Below are 24,567 nucleotides of genomic sequence, written 5' to 3'. Positions count from 1 at the left end.
TCTCCGGAGCGGGCGCACCTGCATAGAGCACGGCCTCGATGCGGTCCTTGATGCGCGGGGCGCTGCCCAGCCACAGCAGCTGGGCCGTGCCGTTGGGAGGCGGCACCACCAGCGGCCCCACCAGGAAGGCGGCGGCACAGCCCAGGTAGTTGAGCAGCGAGGCGATGGCCGTGGCCGTGGCGCGCTCGTCCGGAGAAAACCAGGTGGTGGAGAGGAAGGGAGCCGCGTTCATCACCGTGGGACCCGCCAGGCCGTTCAGCAGCTGCCCGCCGTGAATCAGCCTGAAAGACACAACACACACCGCCCTGTGGGTGACCATCGCCTCACCGGCTTCTTCCAGCAAAACGGCACCTGAGAGACCAAGCGCTGGAGATGGAGATACCGCACAAAGAAAGGCAGTGCAAAAGAAGGATATTCTGTATACTGAAAGAAGCCAAATTAGATTGATTTAAAGGATCCGGAGCTACTCTGATCTCATTAACTCATACAAAAGGAGAAGCAAATGTTCTCTTCAAAGCAGGAAAGGGAATAAAAGGGACCTTCTTTGCAGCAAAAATGTATCATGACAGGATATAAAAGTAGAAAAGGTGTAGCAGCAGAAAAGCTTTAAATTACAAACATTGCAAACCTGACCCTCCTGCCTGCATAAATCCCAACCTAAGATTTAAATTAGTTATGGCACATCCAAAATTGAAACACTTCAGCAAAATACTCTGCATATTTTTTCACTGCATTATTTATTTTTATTTACACACTCAGAGGAGCTCCATGTGCCTGCAGATGAGAAGGCTGGGCTGTTAGGGTTTCCAAGAGTGTCATCTTCTCCAGCAATCTGCCCATTCTCAGCATACTGCTCAAACAGCCAAGTAAATCCAGATTTTTCTCGTTTTTCACACTCGTTGGGATTTAACAGATAAGGCTGGTGACAGAACAGAGATAGTACTTCCAAGCAGTGAAATCTCTGCAAAGTTTGGCTTAATATTACTACAATGAACAAATACAAAAAGGACTTTTTGAAGGCTCTCCTACATGTGGAATTCAGTCAGAAATCTTGCACTTTGATTTTTCCAAAAAGTAATCGGCCATGGAAGGCAAAACTATTTTGGAATTTATATAAAAACTTCACGTCTAAAAAACAGCTAGAGAGTCACATGAGATATTTCAACCCTCCAAAGTAAATCTATTCATTGTGCAATAAAGTGGTGACAGATGATATTTTCAAATGGGTGGTGTTTTTCTAACCATAGCAGGAACTCGGTGTTATTGCTGCAAGACTTGAGTTGTGAGACATAAAAAGCTACGGCCTGAAAATGGGGAAACATAAGCCAGCATTTAGGCAATGCTTCAAGCCACAAATGGCTGAATAATATACAGTGTAGCAGGAGTTTTTTAAAGCACACAAAGGAACGCAATATGCAAAAAAAAAGCCTACAGACTCTTTACTGAATTAACAAGATAGACTGTAATAGAAAGGAATGATGCTACTGATTCTCAGTGGATTGAAAATAAAATTTTTAACCAAATTTATAAAAATATACAAAAAAAGAAGCACTATTATATATCTAAAGGAAACTCTTTCTGAGCTGTGACAAATAATATCCATTCTTACTTATAAGCAATTCAATAATTTAGGAGGTTTTTTAAAATCCTCACACAGGAATGACAGATTTCATTACTGGTGTTGACAATGTGCTTCAGATGGACATCACCAAGGCATGGTCAGGCCTTGTCAATGCTTGTTAAACTGTCACACACACTAATCCAAAATGAAATAGTTTTAAATAAAGGAAAACTATTATACAAACAATGCTCTGGTATTTTTCTGGAGGACACATTACATCAATCCCCTGTGGTTACTCCCCAGTGTACTCTGGACAAACCTTCTTGTGCACTTTGGTATTTTCATCCTACTTATTTCACTACAGTAAGTTATTCTCAAACTTCTAAAATGTTCAGGGTATTTGAAAAGGTACAGCACATCCCCGGAAACAACTGCATTTCAGTAGCAAGTGAGGTAACCACTGCAACATATAATGATTTTACTTTAGTATTTCCTCCTGCTCCAAAGTAAATTTAAAGCTTAAACTGCGTTCTTGTTTGGAAAACTGTGTCACACAAAATAACCTTTATAGCTTTGGGTGCCATACTACCACTTCTGACACCACTCTGGTTTGTTTCAATTCAAATATGCTTATCTGTAGTCATCCTAAAGGCAAATAAAACACAGTAAAATCAGAAAAAAGTACAATAGTTCTGCAGCATCTGTGGTCATGTAGGCACTTCATCTGATAGAAGAAAAGTTTTGTGAAAAAAAAAAAACCCTGAACAAACTATCAAACAAAAACCCCCAACTTATATATTGTTAAAATTACACACACATATTCTTACTATGCCCTTCAGATTTAGATTATGTCTATCAATGTCCATAATCTGAATAAGGCTCTATAATCAATCTCTCTCCTCAAAGAAAACAACAAATGTTAATTTTACTTTGCAGATCCCAAGGGAGAAAGTAGCAACTTTATCCAGAATTTTAATTCTATATTAGCTTTTTGTCTTTGTTGTTTTGGATTTGGTTTTGGGTTTGTTTTTTTTTTTTTTCCCCAAAGGGTGAGCCAATATTGTCCCTCTCAAGGTGTCTTCTGCTGGTGTTTTCCTGGCTGCTCTCTCTCCAGCCCTGTCCTGGCTGGTGTGCTCTGTTCACATGGATTTGCATTTATGGCATTTATCACGCCTGACATTATCATCCAGGGTAGAGCATCTCTTATCTTCATATTGTTTAATTTCTCAAGTCCCACATATATGAGTTAATAAACACCATTTTTAGACTAAATTGCCATCAATATACAGACTACTACCTCAAATATCTCTGCAAATGATAACAGCTTAAACCCTATTTTATCTCTTTTTCAATACCGCCTGAATTAAGCTACTTTTTCCTGAGAAAAAGATTATTTGCATGGTTCTTCTGCATGTCCTTAACTCATTTCCCCAGAGAGGCAGGGATGAGAGATTCAAAATGCAATTCAGAGCATTTACTAGGCTGCTGCTCTGGGAGATGTATGTAGCAGCTGCTCCACCTGACAGAGAAATATGAACACAACAGTATTGGTGGCTTTTTGCTGTTTGTTACAACATCTTATCAGCACTGCACTAGATTTTGCTCTCACAGCCTGTGAGTCTCCCCTCATACACCATCAGAGCTAAAAACTGCTCCAAGACCAAGACATGTTTGCTTCTGTTATCCTCTGATTTTCTTATTGTTTCTGCTACTGAAAAGGTACAAAGAACTGGATTTCCCCCACCACTATTCCAATTTCATTCTGCACAAGTTTTCTCTTTCCTGAGGAAAGGGATGAAAAGATAACTTTAGCTCAGGTTCTTACCCAGATGGAAAAATATTTTTCAGTCTCATTACACTACCAAGTGTAATGTTCATCTGTTATTTACCCAGCACTGCTTTCAGATGTGTTATTTATCCAATCATCATTTAATTATTTTCATGTATCAAAAAGTAGAAAGCTATTGAGGTCAAATGACAGAAAATAACATGAGCAGAAGGCTTTTTAATCACAATCATGAAAGAGAAAATTGGAAAAAAGTTACACCAGAAATTCATTCTCAACTCACAAAATAATTGATGACTGTAGCAATAAAGCAAAATTGGGGAAGTAAATAGCTATCTAAAATATTTTGTTTCTAACTGTCTCAGTAGCCAGGTCAGGACTCATTTTGATATGTCAAGGTTTTTGTACACCTGACCTCCCTGCTAATGAATTTATGTGCCCTGCCAAACTTGTAACTTGCAATTCAACATGAGCTCTTTATGAGCTCTCTTAAAGAAAAAAAAAATTATTTGAGGACTGATAGTAAATGGTAGTGTGAAATATCACATGCCAAAGCATCACAGTAATCAGTAACTTAGACATTTACATACTGTATCTATTGATCTAAGAAAATACACATATACACACACACACACATATTTTTGCACAAAATAATGATCACTTTGTTCCTAAACTGGCCTCTGAACTGTAAAAATATTATACAAGGGGCAAATACAGAAATTAGAGGATAAAAACTTATTCTACTATACTGTCACCTCTTCCCCAATTTTTTCATCAAGTCCTGTTATAAATATTTAATTATGCAGTTTTCATCACCTCCCTGAGAAGACTTGTTACTAGTACTAGAACTGACCTGGTTATACCTACCTTATTCACTTCTTGCAGTCAATGTTGCAATATCCTAACAGGCAGCAACAAAGAAAACTGACTAAGGCTATAAATGCTGGAATTACAATATCACTGAACAAACTGGGTATGAAAAAAGTGAGATTACACAGGAAAAAGGTTCTAGTGACTGATAATACCATAGAGTTAAGATGGGAAAGCACTTCCATTTACAGTCAGCTTTATTTTTCTTTTTATCCTTGTAAAAGTTGAAACTTTGCATGCATGGTCACAGTCACATCAGGTAGTGAATTTGTTAAGCTATTTAAAAGCTGTGTGTTACATAAATGCTATTTCTACATAAAAAATCCAGACATTTAGTGTTCCTACCACTGTGTGTCTAATGCCTGGACTTAGGAGAATTTTAAATTAAAGAAAATCTCATTATAATGTTTTTGTACTCCAATGGGGGGAAAAAGGCAACACAGGAGGGAGAACTACTTACTTAAAATTACTTTTGATACAATGGATTTAAAGCCCACAATACTAAAATACATATCCAAAGTTCAGTTTTAAGGTACACTAAGTGAACTTTTTATGGGAAGACTAAGACTGGAGAAGTTGGATCAGTATTTTAACTGATTCACAGGGTGGAAAACGTATTTTCACCTTTCCTTTGCCAAACAACACAGTGAAGAGCAGGGCAGCTCAACCCCAGCATGTTGCTCTGACTCTCTAAACACAATGACCCCAGCTGACTGGAAAACTCATTCCTTTGCATCTTAGGAGGAAGTAGAACTCATTTGAAGAGCCCTGAGAAGATGTGATTCTGGTGCAGGCTTTTTCACAAAAGTTCCACCATGCTTTTCCCACTCACTGCCATGAGAACTGACCACTTAATCATTTTCAAACTTCTATGAAAATACAACAAAAAAAAACAAAAAACAAAACAAAACAAAACAAAAAAAACCAAAAAAAAAAAAAAACCCAAAAAAAAAATCAGAAGGGGAAAGAGCTTCTCCTTTAAACTCACAAAAATAAATACAACAAAAGAACCTCCTAGTAAGTGGAACTTTTTCAGGCACTTTTAAGGCAAAGAGAATTAGGGAGGCCAAATTCATGCTTTACTGCAATTCACTGCTACAGAGTATGAGGAGAAACAATGCAAATTATGTTTTGTTTATACCCCAAAGAGAGCACAGTAAGACACTGTGTCTGGAAAAAGACTGGAAAAAAAACCACTGGGTAAAGCAACGAATTCATCTATTAAAAATAACATTCTGATAGATGAATTTCATGGAAATGCACTTCCTTTCAATATTTTCATTAAATTATATATTTATACTACAAAAGCTTTCTGCCTTCTGGATATTCATGGATTGAGGCCATTAGCATTTTTTAGCTTGTTTTTGATGCATGCGACCACTGATATGTGGAATAATTTAAAGCTGTTTTTCCCCCATCAGTAAGAAATATTATTACAAGCAGAAAGCCTGAGTCACTCTTTGGTACATTATCTCCAGGAATAGAATGAAAAAGAAAAGAGAAAAACTTAGAAATGCACATTTAGCCATTTTCATCAGGAATTAGGCTCATGTTTTACCCCTGCATGAACCATGGCCTCAACACAGTCAGATCATTATGGGAGTGGACTTGGAAGGGACCAGAGCATCTCCATCCCAAGCATCCCAGCCTCATGTCTCTTCTCCCACACTTAAAACAGCAAACACATTTACAATGGTCTAAAAGATAGTGAGTGTTGGAATTAAATTTAACAGACTAGAAAACCAGAGTTACTCCAGCACTCATTACTGAGAGCCTGCCAAGAGAGACAAGCATTTGCAGGGAGAGGAAGCAGCAATCTCAGGCCAAGAGCCTGAGGTGTCCATCAGACATCCTGACAGAGGAGAGGGATGAGGTGGATGTACAGTGAGACCCCCTGGCATTGGGGTGACAAATTCCTTTGCATCCTCACTGTGTTATTGTGCAGCCATCACACTTGTCACACAGCCTTGTGTGGGGGGGTGGTTCTTCACTTTATCCAGGTTTGAAAGATAAGGGCATATAAAGTCAAAGCTGGGGTTTTTTTATCAAAACTTCTGTTTTCTGGTTTTTTTAACTAACCAACTCCACAAATCCATTACTAAAAGAATAAATATTTAAAGCAACACTAACAGAGGACATACTCATCAAATATGAACAGACCCGAAGTATACAACATTGTAAACATCAAGTAGGCAATTACATTATGGGCTAATGAGGCAAAACATACTGAAAAAAATTATCAGGGAAGTGCACCAGGACTGGCTGCTATTTGGGCTGCTGTGGGAGAAAGCTGATTAAGAATATTTAATACAAAAGAGGTCCTAAGTAGGATTTTTTTAGTAAAAGAGTAGGAGGGTACAAGAGAGCAGCAAATTAAGGAATGAGATAAACAAGACCTATTTAAATATTCCTTAATAATTTTTCTTAAGTGAGTGAAAGAGGAAGAGGGTGTTTTTGTTATAATGCAGCAACTTCAATATAAATTTGATTAATACGATTTCTTTAAGGACAGAAATTAGCCACCATAATATGAGTCACAAACCAAGGCAAAGAACTTAGTATGATTAAAAAATTAAAAGCGTTCTACAGTTAAGGACACAACCTGCCATTATATGAGATGAAGCTAAATATCCCACAGAGAATATAAATTCCCTACCCTTCCAGAACAGGCTTGCACTAACTGAGGCCATAGAAGTGCTGCCCACTAAACACTGCTGCAATACCAAGCCCTTCCTGAGTTTCTTTTAATGTTCCCCAAGAATTCACACGGGTCTGTAAATTGCTAATTCAGCAGCCACGCTGGCTGCAGGTGGATGACACACACTGTGCCATGGCCAAAGTCCAGCACAGGAGCAAAAGGAAAAGAGTGTTTATGACCAGAACTGTCAAATCACCTCCCTTTTCCACTAAGGCAGATGCAGCTGAAGGAGAAGCCACTTTGGCTGCCCCTGGAGTGGCAGTGCTGATCAGGAGCTGCTGGTCCCTCACAGGACGTGCAGGAGCACTGGGCAGCCAGAGGGACACTAAATCACCCCCCACTACCATCAACAAATAAGCAAAGCTGGAAAAAATAATAACCACTTAAGAACACAGAACCTCTAATCTAAAACAAATGCTTTGGAGCAGAGGTTAAAAAATAAACCCTGTGTACAAGATGAAGCTCTTGGTAGAAGCAATATAAAGATAAAATGTTAAGTTACAGGGGCATAAAAATAAGTATTCCCCAAGCAAACCTACTTATGAATGACCTGTTTCTTTTTTTCCCCTATTTTTCTGATGCCATGGATTAACCCAGCTCAGCTTCCCCCAGCACTGCAGCACAAACCAGCACCATCAGCACCTGGCAAGTGCTCAATCTTAACGTTTTCCCCCTCTGCTTGCTAAGCTAAAGCACATAAACAGGTATGTTTATTTATCTTTCTACTCCCAGACCCTCACTTTAGATTAAATCCTTTTTTCATTTCCCTTCCCCAGTGAGGTAGGGAGCACAAAACACTCAGCACACTCTGTCTTTATTTCTTACAGGCTGATTTGTCTACCATCCTCTCCTAACAGGCTATTCTCAATCCCTAGAACACTTTAATTCCTCTTCCCCACATATGCTCCAGTTTGGGTTGTTTGGAGTTTTTTGAGCACAGAAGTGTGTTCAGTATTACCAGGGAATAAGGGAATCTTAGTATGTCTTTACTGAAATAACCTCTTCCAAGATGCCCCTTTGCATTTTTCATGCCTAAGAGTATGCATGATGAATAGCAGTCTTAGGATCAGAAAAGACAAATAATGAGGTGATCCCATTAATTCTTTAGGCTTTCAGAAACTGAAAAGGGGAAAAGGTGGAATTATTAAAGGGAAAGTCTAACAAGAATAAAATACAAAATAGGTTGCAACTAGCTAATAGAGCCAAAATGAACCAAAGATGTGCTAAGAGTGAATCATCAAATACAGTAAAGGAAAGAGTTCACAACAATATATCTAAGAGTAAGATAAATATTCAAAATCCTAAAAACTGGTAATATTAACAAAAAGACTCCTTTACAGGATCTACCAGCTAATGGTGTGTCTCCTATAAACAACTGTGTAAACAACCACTCTGTTTCCACTGTAATTCTCTCTGCTATTTTGCTGGATTCCCAACAAACATTTTAATAGTACTTGCTGCCAAGGAGCATCCTCTCACTGCCATGATTCAAGGTCCTCAATAACTACTTATCTGTTGTGAAATCTAATGTGAAGGACAAACACTACCAGCCCACAGCATAACAAGTTCTAATAAATTGCTTAATTAATGTGTTCAATACAAATGACAAATTATGTTACATCCTTTACTTCCATGTCTTTAATTATCCTGTCTTTCAAAACATTTTAAGAAGTCTTACATCACACAGTCAGTTTTAAAAGCCAAAGATTTATGGCTGTGGGCTGATTTCATCATTTTATTTCCTTCATTTTTGCACGCTTCAGCTCATACAGCTTTTTGTCTAGATTTAAGATCTAAGATGTATGCAAATCTATTCCTAAACACAGAATGCAAGGTAAATATGAAGTGCAATGTGGAGGGAAAAAAACAACTCTGATTTGGTCTACAAAAAAATGGCCTCTCAGTAATGTTATTGTTCAGGATAAAATACTAAATCCTAAAAGAGTCCAATTAAAATATTTACTTATTTACTCAGTGACAAGAAGGTGCCAGAAAGGAAAGGACTGGACAAAATGCAGGCAAAAAAGCATTAGTGATGTTCTTGCAACCTCCAGGGAAGGGAAGAAGATTCAAAGGTACAATTTGGTAACATCTTTTTTTCCTTTATGTTCTATATAATGTATATTAACTGTGAACTAAATAAACATGTGTGGCAAATGAAGTTTTCATAACACTGAGAAAGGAATAATAAATTTGGGGTCAATTTGCTGTCATATATATGGCACATCTGACAGACCCATAAGCACATGCTACATAAGAAAAATTCTTTTTAACATGCTTGTCTGTATGATAGACTCATTAAGCTCACAGGTTACTGGGCTGGGGAGGAAAACAGGAGAAAGCATATGGTACATGAGAGTGACTTTATTAGTCCATGTAAAGGATGGATCTTCCATCAAACTTCAACATTTTCACCATGTACTCCCACTTCAGCCTGCACTGAATTTATGCAGTTCTGGCATGGATTTCCAGTAAAATTTTAGGCCACACACTAGCAGAGAAGAAAAACTCACCATAGAAAATTCATAGCTGCTTCAAGAGACACACTGAAATATGCAATTTGAATTTTCCCTCATATGCATCAAATATACTGAAAAGAGAGGTTAAGCTCCATGTTTAAAACATGACTCTGAGGACTGGGGATGGTCTTAGTCTGATATTGCATGCTACAACCAAAAAGAGTAGACTAGAAAGGGGCTTAAGAATACACCTGGATATTACAGGTCTGTTTGAGATAAGGAGCATAAAGCAGCCAGGATTAAATGTCAGTCTTAACAGTGATCTCCTTATGTCTATGACTGCTCTGATAGGTGGTGGGCTTTAGCAGCTCTCCTTAATGCTAATCACAAGAGCTTAGGGAGCAGAGACTGCTACAAACTACAAAACCCCCAATTTAAGCCTTACAAACCTTATGAACATTATTATAATTTTATGTATATTAACTTTCACAGAATTGCTCCATGGAAATCTTCAGCATATTCCCACAGATTACTCAGAGACTGAAGGAACACACTATCAAACACACAAAAGCATTTAAAGAAATTCCAGTTACACTGGCCTCTGAAATTCTTCCCATTAGCTTGCATGTGATCTTGTCCCTCTGACAGGCTCTCAAATTCAAATTGTTGTATTAATGCATATACACATTTAGAGTAAGTGCATAATTTGGTGCTTAGCCAGTTGTGGCTAATGTATTAAGCAATAATGCTCATCTCAAAAATATTATTTTATTTGGTATCACACTTCAAATAATGGATGAAAACTGGCCTTAAGCCTTAACCCACGAAACAATGCAAGTTATGGAATATAACATCACACTGTCTGTACAATTATTTATAAAGTCTTAAGGAACTTCACTGAAAACCATTCTTTTGCTTCACACAGTTTGTCATAATTAATTCTTGGTAGATTTTTTAATCAAACTGTGTAAAAGATCAAGTTTCTTCCTCATGCAGAGCTACAACTCTTGAAAATTTCTTTTTTTGGAGTAGGATAAGTAGGCAAATTTATCAGTTTCAGCTGGAGATGATACATATTTTCACAGCATGAATATATGAAATTATTAACCTTTTCCATCAGTATTCTGCTCATACTCTTTTTTTCCCCTATATAGTTTTCAATAAATTTTAACATCATGTTTTATACTCACTCATCAGACTCTATATAGAGTCCAAAGCCTTTCTTTGCTCCTTGAAAGTTTCTCCTTAGTTATGTATTCCATTGTTTTCCTAGGCCCACTTTCTGCTACACTGGAAAACCTTGTCTAAAGGTGGTAAGAATTTGTAGAAACTCTCCTTCCCACTCCTGAAACGATATCACACATCTAAATCCCACCTGGAAATTTTCACCTTCTCAGGTATTTACAGTCTTCATCCTTGCATGTCTTCTGGCATACATCATAAATGAAAAGCTACATATAACAACACATTTCATGGCATTTAAGCTACCTGTCCCATTTTAAAGCTATTGATATTTAACCCAAAACTGATGAGAATGAACAAACTGAATGTTGAGCGCCCCTTGACATTTTAAGAAAATGTAAACAGAAGGTAAAAGGATGACAATCTTTCTGGCCACCCAAAGAGTGCATTTTCCTCAGAAGGGTCACTGTGAAGGGTAGCACAATAAGGTTAGTTCAGCCTGCTCTGCTCACACAGTCTCTGAGCACCCTGTCAAAATGGCCAACAATGGGCAACCAACACCAGGAGCACCTTGAGTGCTTCCTTATATGCTCACATTAGTGAAGCTGCATCCCCTCACCTGACATTCTGCCCTCAGTTTACTTACCAGAGCTAGTTTTACAATTCATGGGGTTTTTACATTCTCAGTTCTCTAGTTCTCTCTCTGAACCTCTTTCTTTGTTTTATGCATTGTACTCAGTCATTGGCTTTTAACTTCACACCAAACATTTTCTTTCTCAGCTTAAAAGGTTCCCAACCTGATTTTCAGGTTAAGCAATACTAAGGGGATTAAAAAAAAAAAAAAATATTCCAAACAACTTGCTGAAGTAATACCACAACTGCGTGGTAGAATTCAAGCTGACTAGAATTCAAGGGGGAAAAACCCAATCCACATAAAATATTTTATTTGTAAGATCTTTTCTTAGCATTTACATATTATGCAAGTATAACTAGCAAAGAACCAGTGCTACTGCTTTTTTTAAGTAGCAGGAAAGAGTAGTAATGCCTGCATACTCCCACCTCTTTCCCAGTAAGAGGCAAAAGAAAGTTAAGTGAACAAGTGATCCACATTCCCTGGCTGTACAAAATGAGCACTAGTCCTTAATGAGGATTCCCATATTCAGGATATGTTGACAGAGCAATTAAATTGTTTGGCTTGTGGGATTTTTAGGAAGGAATCTGTTTCTTTCACAAATTTTTAAAGTGCATGTGTACAGCAGACAACCATTTAATGGCAGAAAAAGTACAAGGTTACTTTGGAACATGGACTGGAAGAGACTACATGAAAAAATCCATTTTGCACAAATTCGTCTGTCTCACGGCATGATCCCATACATTCAATATGAGAAAATGAACTAATTATTTAATATTTGCATACAAATGACTTATTTTGGGGGGTTGAGGTATGGCTCTCTGTGTGATCTTGGGCCAGTTTCTGAACCTTGCTAAATCTCTGGTTCCTTATTTGCAAAGCAGATTAATATTAATTAGGCAGAATGGGGTGAGATTAAATTGACTCAAGCTTGTAAAGGGCTTTCTGATCTTCAGATACTACGGAGAAGAAGGACTAGAAAAATCCATTTAAAAAGCAAAGCAGCATGTAAACCCATGGCCACACACAAAAGATTTGGTATATCAACTTCATACAGAAAATTTGTACTAACATTTCTTTGTAGTAGCAGCAAAAATTGTATTAGCAGAAGGAATAAAATATGTATATTAAAAATAATTAATTCACTTACTTCTTCCTAATTTCTAGGTCTGAAACTGGAACACATCTCAGGCCAGCTCCCAATACCATGAGGGATGATGTTAGTAGCACTGTTACCCTCAGACCTAAGATGAAAAAACAACAATATTTTACAAGTTAAATCAGTAATGTTGCAAAAGAAATGTTGCTTAAATATACATATATATATTTAAATGCAGTCTCACAAAAATAACACCTATTTCTTTCAAATCATAAGCACTTTGGTGCTGATATAAATTCCAGACACATTATGAAATTGGGAGTTATTTTCTACACTTACACTCCAGAATTACGAAGGCTTACTCTTGGCATAGTAACATACAGGACTGTATCCAAAATCTTTACAGACACTCTTCAAAGTGAGAAGTGGTAATAAAAGTATCATCAAACTGTACAATATTCCCTTCAGAATTAGAGGCATTGGGGAACATGCTTTACTGTGTTATCTGAAATCTAGGCAGACACAAAGAAAAATCTGGACTTGTTCATTCTTCTCCAACCATTTAATGAGCACAGACACAGCACTGTTACTGTTTTCTTTCATAAAGCAGATATGCATTTCATCCCAAAGAAACAACCATTTATTCAGGGGAAAAAAAGTGCAAGTATTTTTTTGCAGTCCTTGCAATTAGGGCAGATTTTTGCTGTTCTCAGCTCAAATTGTCAGAGGTTGTAAATATCATACATTAGAAAAAAGCCACAATTGACTGATTCCTTGAATATGTTTTTTCCTCGTGCGATTTTCAACTGAGAAGTGCTTAGATCAGAAACAACCTTATCTTTGTGCTGCAATTCCTTTTGCCAGCAGTTTGTTTGCTGCTGTTAAGGTGTTTCCATCAGGAGCAGACAACAGTGACAGCTCCAAAACACCAAAATCATAAATACTCATAATTAAAAACCACAGAGAGAGTCTGCATATGTGAAGTTGTAAATTTTGAAACAATTTCACAGCAAGAAATAGAAAATAAAGAGCCTTCACATTCTTAGTACAATATAATAAAAATTATTAATGATTACAAACATGTAATACTTCTAACATTTAGGTAAAACTAGTAATTACCCAAAATACAGATGGTAAAAGAACCTGTCCTGTGATAAGTCACCTATCAAACAAATTACTGATTCTTTCTAAAAGTGCTTATTTTCAGAGGAGTGCTCCCTCTGACTCCTGTAATCAATGCAATTCAAGCAATAGTTGCATTAAATATTTTGTCTCCACGTATCTTACTAAGATGTGATTTTACTGGGCGAGACAAAATTTTGCTCATATTGTGACATTTCTTAGTGAACCTCACTCATGGGTATGCAACTCCTGGCGCTGGACACTGCACAAACCAAACCAAAGACAAGCTCCTCTATCAATCAGCATAGCCCAAAACAACCCACACAAAAATAAGTCAGTAAGTAACAGTTTTCTAACATGGAAGTGAGACTTCCTTTGCTAAGGCTCAGTCATCAACACAAGGAATGCCAGCTGCAGTGATGTGACTCCAAAGGACACCTCAAATTCCTAATGCCATGGAGAAGCATCATCAGCCAAAAATATTTCTTTCCTGGTTAGGATTTCCCAATACCTCCCCCAAATTAGTTCCTTGACTCTGTGTTCACAGCAAATGCTGCTGTTAAACTGGTTTTTCAAGCGTGTTCAGAGAGCCCTAAACAAATGCTTATTTAATAGGGCTGTTCAAGACCTTCCTGTTCCTGTTTGCTGGGCCACCACGAGTCTTCATGCACCATCCATTTCCATGTTACCATACTGCCTGTGCTGGCCTGGGGGCAATTATGTGTATCTGGATTGCATACAAGACGCTTCTGCTTTTTCTTCTTGGAAATTAATCTCTGTTAGCACTGCTTTTGTGTATAATAAAAATCTGTATGCAGTAAGGACTGGAATTTTATTGAAGGAAAATTGAAATACAAATCTTTTATCTGAAAAATCTGAAGTTTTCCATTAGGAAATGCTACAGACATTTTTCTGAAAAGCTCTAGCAATGCACACACCACCATATTTTCCATGTAAACTAGGCTCTTTTTGAACTACATTTCATGAAACCCAGTGCATTCTGCCTTTCAAGAGATGCAAGGACAAGGACAGCATGGAAGGTGCTGCTCATGGGGCCCTGCTTGAAGTACAAGCTGGGGGCAAGCCCAGGACAGAGCTGTAAATGAGAAACAGAAATTCAGGTTTAAATCACCACCAGACCCAAAATGAGCCCTCCCATATAAAAAAACTCCTATGAGTTTTAATTTTTAAGAAAATCTCTAAAGCAAAATATATACAAACAAAAAAAGTTTTACATTAAATCTGGACAAAAATTTCCTTAAAAAATACCCAACATGCAATTTGGTGAAAAATTAATTAGACACTGAAGTTGGCCTCCAGCCCTAAATGCAGGCTTTATTCTTGATGTCAAGCTCACATGTTAGATAATTTTAAAGTAAAATTATTTCTTAAAGCTTCACAATCATGTATGCCTGATCTTCTCATTTCTGAAGTCCTAATCTTGAATACTATTTACTGTAAGGTATCCCTTTAAAATGTTTTGATTGCCCAAATTATTCTTTGTCCTTTTTTTCTGTTTCCACCATAACATGCAAACACACCCCTGAAAAATCATTTGGTTAATGCTGCATGTTGAAAATGATGACACCAAAGTGAACAAAAGACTATGAGACAAGCAGCATATTAGACATTTTCTTTGCTAATTACACAATATAGTTTTACCCTCTAAGCACCTCACCCTGTTATTTTGCTTTACATTTTAACGTTTTTCCATCATTGTTAGAAATGTCTTTTTATTTATTTCAGTATTTTTGTTTTGAATGCTGCAGTTGTTGTTACATTGAATTTGGCATCTTGTATTACTCTAAAAGGTGCACCCCAGAGTGCTTAAGATAGCAACCATGCATCATAGAGACTATAAACCAAAGTAACCAACCAAGCTTAAAAAACAGCCTGTGAATCTTGCAGAAAATTATGTCTCTACTTTAAAAGATCTAAGTAATTCACTCAACCAAGAGATTTTGTGTAGATGTAATTAACTTCATTAATTCTACCCTGTAAATGCAAGCTATAATTGGAGGGAGGGAGGAGGGCACAGCTTCTTAAAACCCATCATTCAGTTACTCTCCCTTTCTATCAGAGGTTTCTGACATGGATGGAAGGGAAAGAAATTCTTTTAAGCAAGATTTTCTGCCAATGGATGAAGTTTTGTGTTCTTTACACCTTGTCTCCTTAGCTGCTCCTTCCCATCCTGTTCTTGCAGGAGGTTTCTGGGCCCCTCAGGTGGCTCTTGAGCAAACTGTGGCCACACTCAGAACAGCCAAACCTCATTGACAGCAACAGAAAAGTCCAAGCAAGCAGCAGAAGTGGAGTCAGTAATAAAAAAGACGTATTAATTATCATTTATGAGTGTAACAGTCGATACTGTTCAACTGTTTAACCCTCCTGTGGCTCATAACACCATCTGCTTTATGACTTCAGCAGCCAGTGCTGCATTTGCTGTTTCATATTTCTTTTCATAACTACTGTCTCCAAACTCTGGCCACTATTACTCTCAAGTCACAATCCCCCACCACCCACAGCCCAACACAGCACAAGAAGAACCCCACCATGCTGGAAAGTGGGGGCAGCAGCTGCCAGAGGCACCCAGCTGCTCTTCAGCTCCCTCACAGCAACATCAAGCAAGAGCAGCCAGGACGTGGGTGCTGATCTCCCACAAATCCTCCAGCATGCCTTACTTTCAAGATGCTTTTCAAGGTATATGAAAAGAAAATGCATTCCCTCACCCCCTACGTTACTGACATGTAACCCAATGACTGAATTATTATGCCCAGTTTAATAAGAAACTTAACAAAAAGATGCTGTTGTCCTCATTCCAACTATTTATACATTAGAGTTTGTCATTCAGAAGGAGAATGTGATTAACTCATTCCTGTGCATCCCCTAGCAGAGCCCAGCACAGCAGCTCCCTCAGTTCCCCACCAGTGCTACAGAGCACTGCCAGCAGCCTCTTCCAGCTCAGAGCATCACACACATGGCAGACATTGCTTGAGTTTGGTTTTCCCCCTACAATGAAGCATCCTAAGGGAAATCCCAGCTGGATGGGCAGAACAGAGAAGTTTTCACCTTTCTCCTTTTTTAAACAGAAGTTTGGTCAGAGGAAAAGCTGCTAGATTCAGCCCTTCCCTTGGCACAGCAGCAGTGATTTCCATCATACGGCTCATACACCCTGCTCTTAATGCAGTAACATTCCTAACTTCCCCTGCAGATACTAAAATCAGTTCTCACAAATACCAAGTACAACAAGGCTCTGAGTAGAAACAAGTGACACCAGTCTCCTGCACTTTTTCACAGTTTTTAAAGACCAGGCTGAAAGTGTGAATGGTCCCCTTCTCACACTGAACTGAGAGCATTTGCTTAACTTCTATCATTCTGAATAAAATATATCTAGCTCAGAGAAAATAGAAAAAATAAGAAATTAAAAACTCACCAATGGCACCAGCTGTTTCAACAATTCACTGTTAAATCATGCTTTTCCTCCCAATTTAAAGCAAATTCAAAGAAGTTCTTGTTTTGCCTTTCTTGACAAAACAAACCACAGTCCCTGCATGCTTCCTTCTATGAAATTAACCTATAAAAACAACTTTTACATTTATGTTCAGCAAGTAAAGTACTGAGCTCCAGGTCTTCCACAATTTTTCTTTGGACATAGAATTGTTTTTATGTCTTGTTTAAATGTCCTCCTTACTGGTCAAGCATTATTTTTAAATGGGTTTCTTTGCTGGATACCAGTTCTCTGTTTCATATGATGAATTTGCTTTCCTCCCTTCTTAATATATTCCTATACATTTAGCTATAATTTAAAAAAAGGCTCAATTAAACAGCTCCCTTTTATCTGGGAATCCTGAAAGCACTGCCCACACACACCATCCTCCAGAAATCTTTGGATTTTTAACGTAATTCTAACAAAACACTAATAACTGCAACATTTACTCTCATAACATCAATTATTTTTGGCATGATTAAAATACCCCCAAAAGATTTCTTTGTACTAAAACACGGTGAAGAAAACTTGCATTGTGCCTGCTCTTTGCCAAATTGACTACAGTCATTAAGGAGGATAAGTGGCAATCCTCTTTCAGAAGAGGCATCCTTGCATCAAGCAATACAATTTTCAAAAGAAAACAACCTTTTCATCGATGTAAAAATACTTCATAGCTGAGATGTGCTCCCAGTCTTTCTGCAAACACACAGAATAAACTTGAAAAGTCAGTATATTGGGACTGCCTTGGATTCCACAAAGGCACTTGATTGCAGAGTGGCATAAATTGTGTTTGGAAACTCAAAAGAAAAGAAACACAATCTCAAGAATAGCATCAATAAAAACTGAGAATCAAATACAAACATTGCAAGCATGAAAGAACAACTACCAGGTCATATGTAGCTAATCCAAAATTACAGATTCAAGTATAATTCTGAGGTGGAAGAGACCCAAAAGGGTTGAATCCAGCTGTTCAATGAATGGCCCATACAGTGATTGAGCCCATCACCATGGTGTTATCAGCACCATTACCACCAGGCTCTAGTCCTAGTTTGATGGCCAGGGTATCACTGGTGCTATTATTTGCTGCTTCTATCACTAGGTGCTATTAAGCACAGCCCCTTTCTCCCTGAATACTTGATGCTGATGCTTCTGTTATTGCCCCATTTCAAACCTCTGTTTTTAAAATAAGCTGAAGCCAAGTGTTTCCATTCCTTCCCCTGGCTTTATGTGGCACTGCCAAGACAGCATCCCAATCTCAACTGGAAAGATTTAGGACTGGACTACTTTTTTCCTGATTGAAAATGAAGCTAACTCAATTTAAACATTCTGCAAGACAGGTGACAGCACCCTTCTGGCATCAAAATGTAAGAATCAAACTCTATCATACAAAACCTGTCTGAAATAAATTAAACCCAGAGCAACATTTCAACCCTCAGTGTTGTCTAGGGCACAAGATCTTTTCCTGAACTAATCCACAACACAGCCCAGTTCCACCTTTCAGTGAAGGGTTGCAGGGCAGGTTCCAGCTGACACTGCTCCAATTTCTGTCTGACAAACAGTTGGCAGATTGAGATGCCCATATGAAATATGTACTAGAAACTTCTTGAAATGTAGATGTAGGAGGTAATGATCTTCAGAGGGGCAATTTCTCTTTACAGTATCTTACAGCTGTTGCAACAGAATCTATCAGCAATTGCTGCCAGTTAACAGCAAGGCTATCAGCAAGAGTTTGATATGTCTATATAAATTGATTTCCTTGCAAAATTTTAAATTTGAGAAAGCAAACTCTGTACACAAACACAAGTTGAAGTAAAATAGTTCCTGTGATTTGGAGAAACTTTCTCCTCGGGGTCAGAATTTCAGTAGAGCCAACGTCCCAGAAGTGTCATCACCACTGATGGGGGAACCCACAGGGAAGTCCCTGCCAAATCAGGGTGCCAACAACCAGATCTGACCCACAGATAAGGTCATCTCTGCTGCTTGCACTTGTTGGACACATAGCAAGGCTGTGTGCAAACTGAAAGCATGAGGGCCAATACACATGCTTTCTTTTTTCCAGTGTACCTCCCAGATGAAGAACATGCATTCTCTGCATAAACACTGTCATGTGCACCCTTGTAAGGAGAGTATCCCTCCCAAATTCTGAGGTTAAGAACTTCGCAAGAAAACACAATATAGCTCAGAGACTCAAAGCACAAAATTAAGCCTGTCAAGTGTTTCACAGAGAAGACACTCATCCTGAGGGAAATGATTGAACACATATAACCACAGAAACAGAAAAGAAAGCTGACAGAACATAATTGTGAGAAAGAAACTAAACAGAATGCAATTGAGAGTTATTACGACAATCACACAACCACTCCACAATTCCTGAGCTGCTGCATCTTTTTTTTATGTGCACTCCAACTGTAAGGAAACCAAGACACTTAAATACACACTCTAATTGCACAGCTCACTTCTGGTTTGTATTGTAAATACTGCTCCTGTTTGTAAGTTATTTTTATTCTTACACACACACACCCCTCCCCAACACTTATTAAAGTGTATTAAAGTCCTTAGTTTTTTGTTTACTCTAGATCCAAGAACTTGAATGCACCTATGAGAAAGAACAAGCTGAAACAACCACGTCAAGAGGCTGCAGGGTGCTTTTATCTCATTTCCATGGATGAAGCCAAGCCCATGTCAACAGTGGACCTATACTGTTTTTAAGATTATCCCAGCGTATTAGGCAAGCACATAATCAATCTCTAAAATATGTCAAGGAAACTATCACTTAATTCTCCAGTGCTCTACTCCTCTACATTTAGTTATTACAGATTTAATGATCCAAATTCTTTACAGAATTGGCTCCACTACCACGGATTTAACCACAGCTGGTGACATTACACCTGCAAATACAAAGCAAGTATTTCAGAGTTTGGGCAGCGATTTATAAGTCTGTACTATAAATAAAATAGTCCTGCTTTTAAGAACTGAACAGGCTTAATCTAAGCTTTCATATATACAAAAAGGTAGCTTACAAGTAACAAAGCTTCCTTCCATATGGCAGAGAAGGATTTTGAAGCATTCTAACAGTTCAACATCAACAATGGGAAAAAATGGCAAAATATGTAAATCAGAAATCTGCATTGCAAGTTTATACAAGTGTTGTAAATTCTATTCAGCAATCCAGAGACTGACATTTTGCCTGAACAGATAAACAAAGTGCTGAACTGAATGGTATTTGCCTGAAGATCAAAACGATGATTTTAGAATGTTTTAGACCCTTCATTAGAATATCTTCTATTCTTTAATAATGTGTTTCTTGTCTCAAAGGAGACCAATTATTTTAGCCAATTATTATTATTATACATTTTAGTGAAAAAAGCACCCATTTCATCTGCAACTAATCCAAGTGCAATGAACCCCTCCTAATGCTTGCAGAGCATCTCTGAGAGAAGAGAGCACTGGCCTGGGGCAGCAGGACCTGCATCTCTCAACATGCCTTATGAAATTGTGCAGGCCACTTCTGCTTCCCTTTCCTCTCTTTCCCCTGCCCTCTGCCTTGTTTATTCAGGCTATGAACACAGGGAAACATGAGCCAATCTCACCATTGGTATTAGAAAGTCTGTTAAATCAGGTTTTCTCTTCACCTGAGGTGTACCTCACCACCAATGCAGTGCTGGGATACAACAAAAAAGAGCTATTTAAGTACTTCCTAAATCTGTGACATTAACAAACACTTGTATGAATTGTTCTTTCTTCTCTCACCACAGGTAGTTCCTTTCTACTCTCAACACCAGTATCTAATAAAACATGAAAATTCAGGTGAATCATTGAATCTGTCTTTGCCATTTGATAAAATTAAATCTACATAATGTCACGTGCTAGTGTATACATAGAGATGCAGAGCAATTGACAAAAATGGCCAGTAATGCAGCTGGAGGCTAAACCTCCTCACTAATTCTGAAGCTAAAGAAAGCATGTCACTAACAAGTTGACAAAGTACACAACAAGAAGCCTACACTGTAGCTCTCCTGAAAGAACACCAACAACTTAAGTGCTTACACCATCACACAAGGGGAGGGAAGCACTTTCTTTTCTCTTTCCACTCCTTTCAAGAACTCCCAATTGCACAGCAGGCTCAACTATCACTAACTACAGAGCTTTACCTGTGACAACAAAGAGCAAAAACAATCTCTCTTACACACATCTACCAGGGAAGATATTCTGTTGTTACTTTGATAGTACTTGCTCACACCACTCAATGATGCATGAAATTCTTCTTTTTAAAAAGCACAGAGGCATTTTTCTTTGCATCAAGAGAGTATCAAGAAGCAACCATGCAGCAAGGATTGGCAGCTACATTAAATACTGTCTAGTGCATCCACTAAGCAGGACACTAAGTGCAAGGCTTCTCCTTTTTATTATCCCTGCTGCAAGTGGGGGAAATAAAGAGCTGGAAGAGCTTTACTGATGTAATATCCATGCAGGTCTTGTGACTTATATGAAAGGTCACTGGAGTGAGCTTTCAAATTTTCTCTGCGTGAACAGTTTCAGTGTTACTTTAACATTAAAATGCATCAGGCACTATTTAAGGTACATAGTTCACTCTAAAAGACATTTTTTGCAGTACCATAATGAGTCCTAAACCCATCGTATTTTTTAAGGGTCCTGATCAATTCTTTAGGTTCATGTGATTAATTAAAATTATAACACTATCACCTTTCTCAAGTATTCAAAAGGGATGGCTCTCATCAACAAATAAAAAAGTAAAAAGTTTCTGTGGTCATACTTGATGTCCTGTATTCTAGAAAAACACCAGCATTCTTTGCAAAAAGCAGAAGACCTCTCACTTTCAAAATATGTCACTCCCTCTGGCTTAGTCACAGATCTCCAGCTCCAAAAAGAGGAAACATCTAAAAAATCCTCTCTACTAAAAAATCTGCATGAGAAAGCTTAATTTACAGCTTTTGAGGAAGCTGGAGCACTGATCAGAAGCTCCTGCAGCACAATTACAGCTACACCATAGCTACAGAGCTGCAATAGTACGTGCATGAGAGAAGCATTAAAAAACCAGAGTTATGGCAGGAAGTGATGCAATAGCTCTGAATGTCACCAGCAGGAGAAAGGCAGGGCAAGCAACAATTTCCCTGGTGCTGGGCATAGATTGTTTATAATATATAATAATATAATTGTAACAAAAAAAACTTCTTAAAGAATTTTATCAGGTCTTTGGTCTGCTCTCAGGTAAGGCTATAACACGCTGACAGTGGAAGAATTCACATACTCTCCGAAAAAAATTCTAAAATAATTGAACAGCTGCCAAAACACTGTATTTCTTCAATTTACTTCTGCTCTTCTCAGCACTTACCATGGTTTTGGGGGTTTGGGTGTTTTTAAACAAATGTTTTATATAAACCAATTTTTTTTTTTTTTTTTTTGCAATGTCAGACTACAGATTTTCACAACAGGGAAGATTATTTCAGGACCTGTGTTATACACTGTTTCATCAATCTGAAAAGGCAAGCAAATCCCCCTGTTTTACATGACTCCTTTCCCACAAGCAAGGCATTTCTTACCAGAAGGAAAAAAAAGTCACAGGTGAAACATCAGCAATGCAGAAAATACCCAAACTTTATTAACAAGTAATGAACCTCTTTTTTTTGTTTGCTTCAGACTTGTTTCTCACTCCTAAAACATAACACAAAACTAACGTGTAAAAACAACACCTGCTGAAAATAATGAATAAAAATGATTTTGTTTATGCAGTCGTGTAATGCTTTTACTAGAATTCATAAAACAGTAAAGTGGGGTTAGTTCAGCATTACCAAGTGAAAATGGTCTTTCTTTGTTCATACTTAATTTCTTCTGATGAAAAAAATAAATATCATGTTAACTCTTTGAAGAAAAGTCTCTGTTTTCTTTAAAGGCAATCGATTCAGCTTTTCCAGAACAACAGCTGATCTACTCTTTTTCTCTTTAATAGAATTCTAAACTAATAGCTTGGAATTATAAATACAGTATAAACATAGAGCTAGCAAAATGAATGCCATACAACTTTCCCGAGTACTTAACTACTTCCATATTAAGAATCTATGAGAAAGCCCAGGGGACTTTGATAATAGAGAAATTATTGTTGTTGTGCATATTATAAAAGTTTGTACCAGCTACCTTTATGCTGCCACCCTACCAAAACTCCCAGAAGAGGAGACTGCCAAAATTTCAATGTTTTTAAAATGCAGCAAGGCAGTGCAAAACAAAATGGTATTTTAACACTTTTTGTCCCATTCCACAAGGCTTTCCAGAAGGGGAGAGATACCAGCCAGAGGGGCCACATCCTTTTCTTCATCCCTTTGGTGCCTCCATCACGAGGCCAGACATCCTCACCACCAAAGCCACACAGAAGGAACAGCCACGGCCCCGTGCGTCAGCAGCGCCCCGAGAGCTCCGCAGGGCAGGCAGGGCTGAAGGAAGGGCCAGTTCACCCTCTGGCTGACAACAGAGGGCCAGGCAGAGTTCAGAGGTTTGGCTGTGAACAGGCAGAACACCAAGATTTTGTTGGAAATAAGAAAATGCAAAAAGGTCAATTGTGTCCCAAGAGATTCCCAGCTCCTGGTTTCAAAAGCGCTTCTCAAGACACATCACTCAAGCCATGCTGCTGACCTACACGGCTGTGCAGGCATCAGCCCCCTCCCCATTTGCTGCTGCCTACCTCAGTCCCATTTCCTTCTGCCCCTCCCAGTATCCATTTCCCTGTGCCTTCTACTCAACTCGTTCTTCCACCTTTCCCATTCCCAGCATTTCTTGCGCTCTGGCTCCAGATCTTACTTCTGCATCTATACCTCCCATACTTCACCCACTACCTTGCTCCACACTCTCCCCTTCTCTCCCTCTTCTCATCTATTCACAGGCTTTTCTAACTCCTTTGAGCTTCTTGCATCCAACCTCTCCTACTTGTCAACAACCAACAGGAGTGGAGAACAGAGGAAAACAGGAGGACAAGATAGGAATATCCCAACTCAGCTTAGTTAGGAAATAGAGAAGAAGCAGTTATATTAGAAAGAACTTGGGTCAAGAGAAGGTTATGAGGAGCAGCAAAAACATGTGAGCATACAATAAGGAAGATAGGAGTGCACAGCTGCCCTGGTATTGCACCATCTATAGTCAACTTCTAAAAGCTGCTGTTGACAAAATATCTTCCTATCTGGACCTGTGTCCTGACCTAGTCCAGGGATGTTTCAGTGCTTTAATTCTGCTTGTGTTAGCAGCTGCATAAGAAAAGCAAGGAATCATATTTTACAGAGGTAAACTATTTCCCTATTCATCAATTTCCCAACATCAAGGTATATAGTTACATACAGAATCACAGAATTGTTAGAGTCGGAAGGGGCCTCTTGAGACCCTCTAGTCCAATCCCTGAGGGTCACCTGGAGCAGGTTACACAGAAATGCATCCAGATGGATTTTCAGTGTCTCCAGTGAGGAGACATCTCCACGACCTTCCTGGGCATCATGTTCCCGTGCTCTGCCACCCACAACCTAAAATTCTTTCTCATGCTGAGGTGGATTTCCTTGTGTTTTAGTTTATGGCCACCACCCCATGCTCACTGTGCTTGTATGTGCAGTGTACCAAAGCCTAGGGGCATTATCTGCAGATAACATGGCCATTACTACTGTCACATGAGCTATATGCA

The 24,567-nt window shown here is 38.4% G+C and overlaps 1 protein-coding gene across 1 annotated transcript in view; it reads right to left on the bottom strand.

Moving 5' to 3' along the window:
* The window catches only part of SLC49A4 (solute carrier family 49 member 4), a gene marked incomplete at its 5' end in the record, with an annotated part of 61,166 nt that overhangs the window by 30,430 nt on the left and 6,169 nt on the right, over positions 1 to 24,567 (bottom strand). The window contains 2 exons of the mRNA XM_079310514.1: positions 19 to 281; positions 12,338 to 12,431. Of these exons, the coding sequence (XP_079166640.1) occupies positions 19 to 281; positions 12,338 to 12,431 (357 nt within the window). The remainder of the gene's footprint in view (positions 1 to 18; positions 282 to 12,337; positions 12,432 to 24,567) is intronic.

Source organism: Erithacus rubecula (assembly GCF_903797595.1).
Source record: "Erithacus rubecula genome assembly, chromosome: 8".
NCBI lineage: Eukaryota > Metazoa > Chordata > Aves > Passeriformes > Muscicapidae > Erithacus > Erithacus rubecula.
Note: the sequence above shows the minus strand (reverse complement) of the source record. Positions and strands in the feature narration are given on the sequence as shown.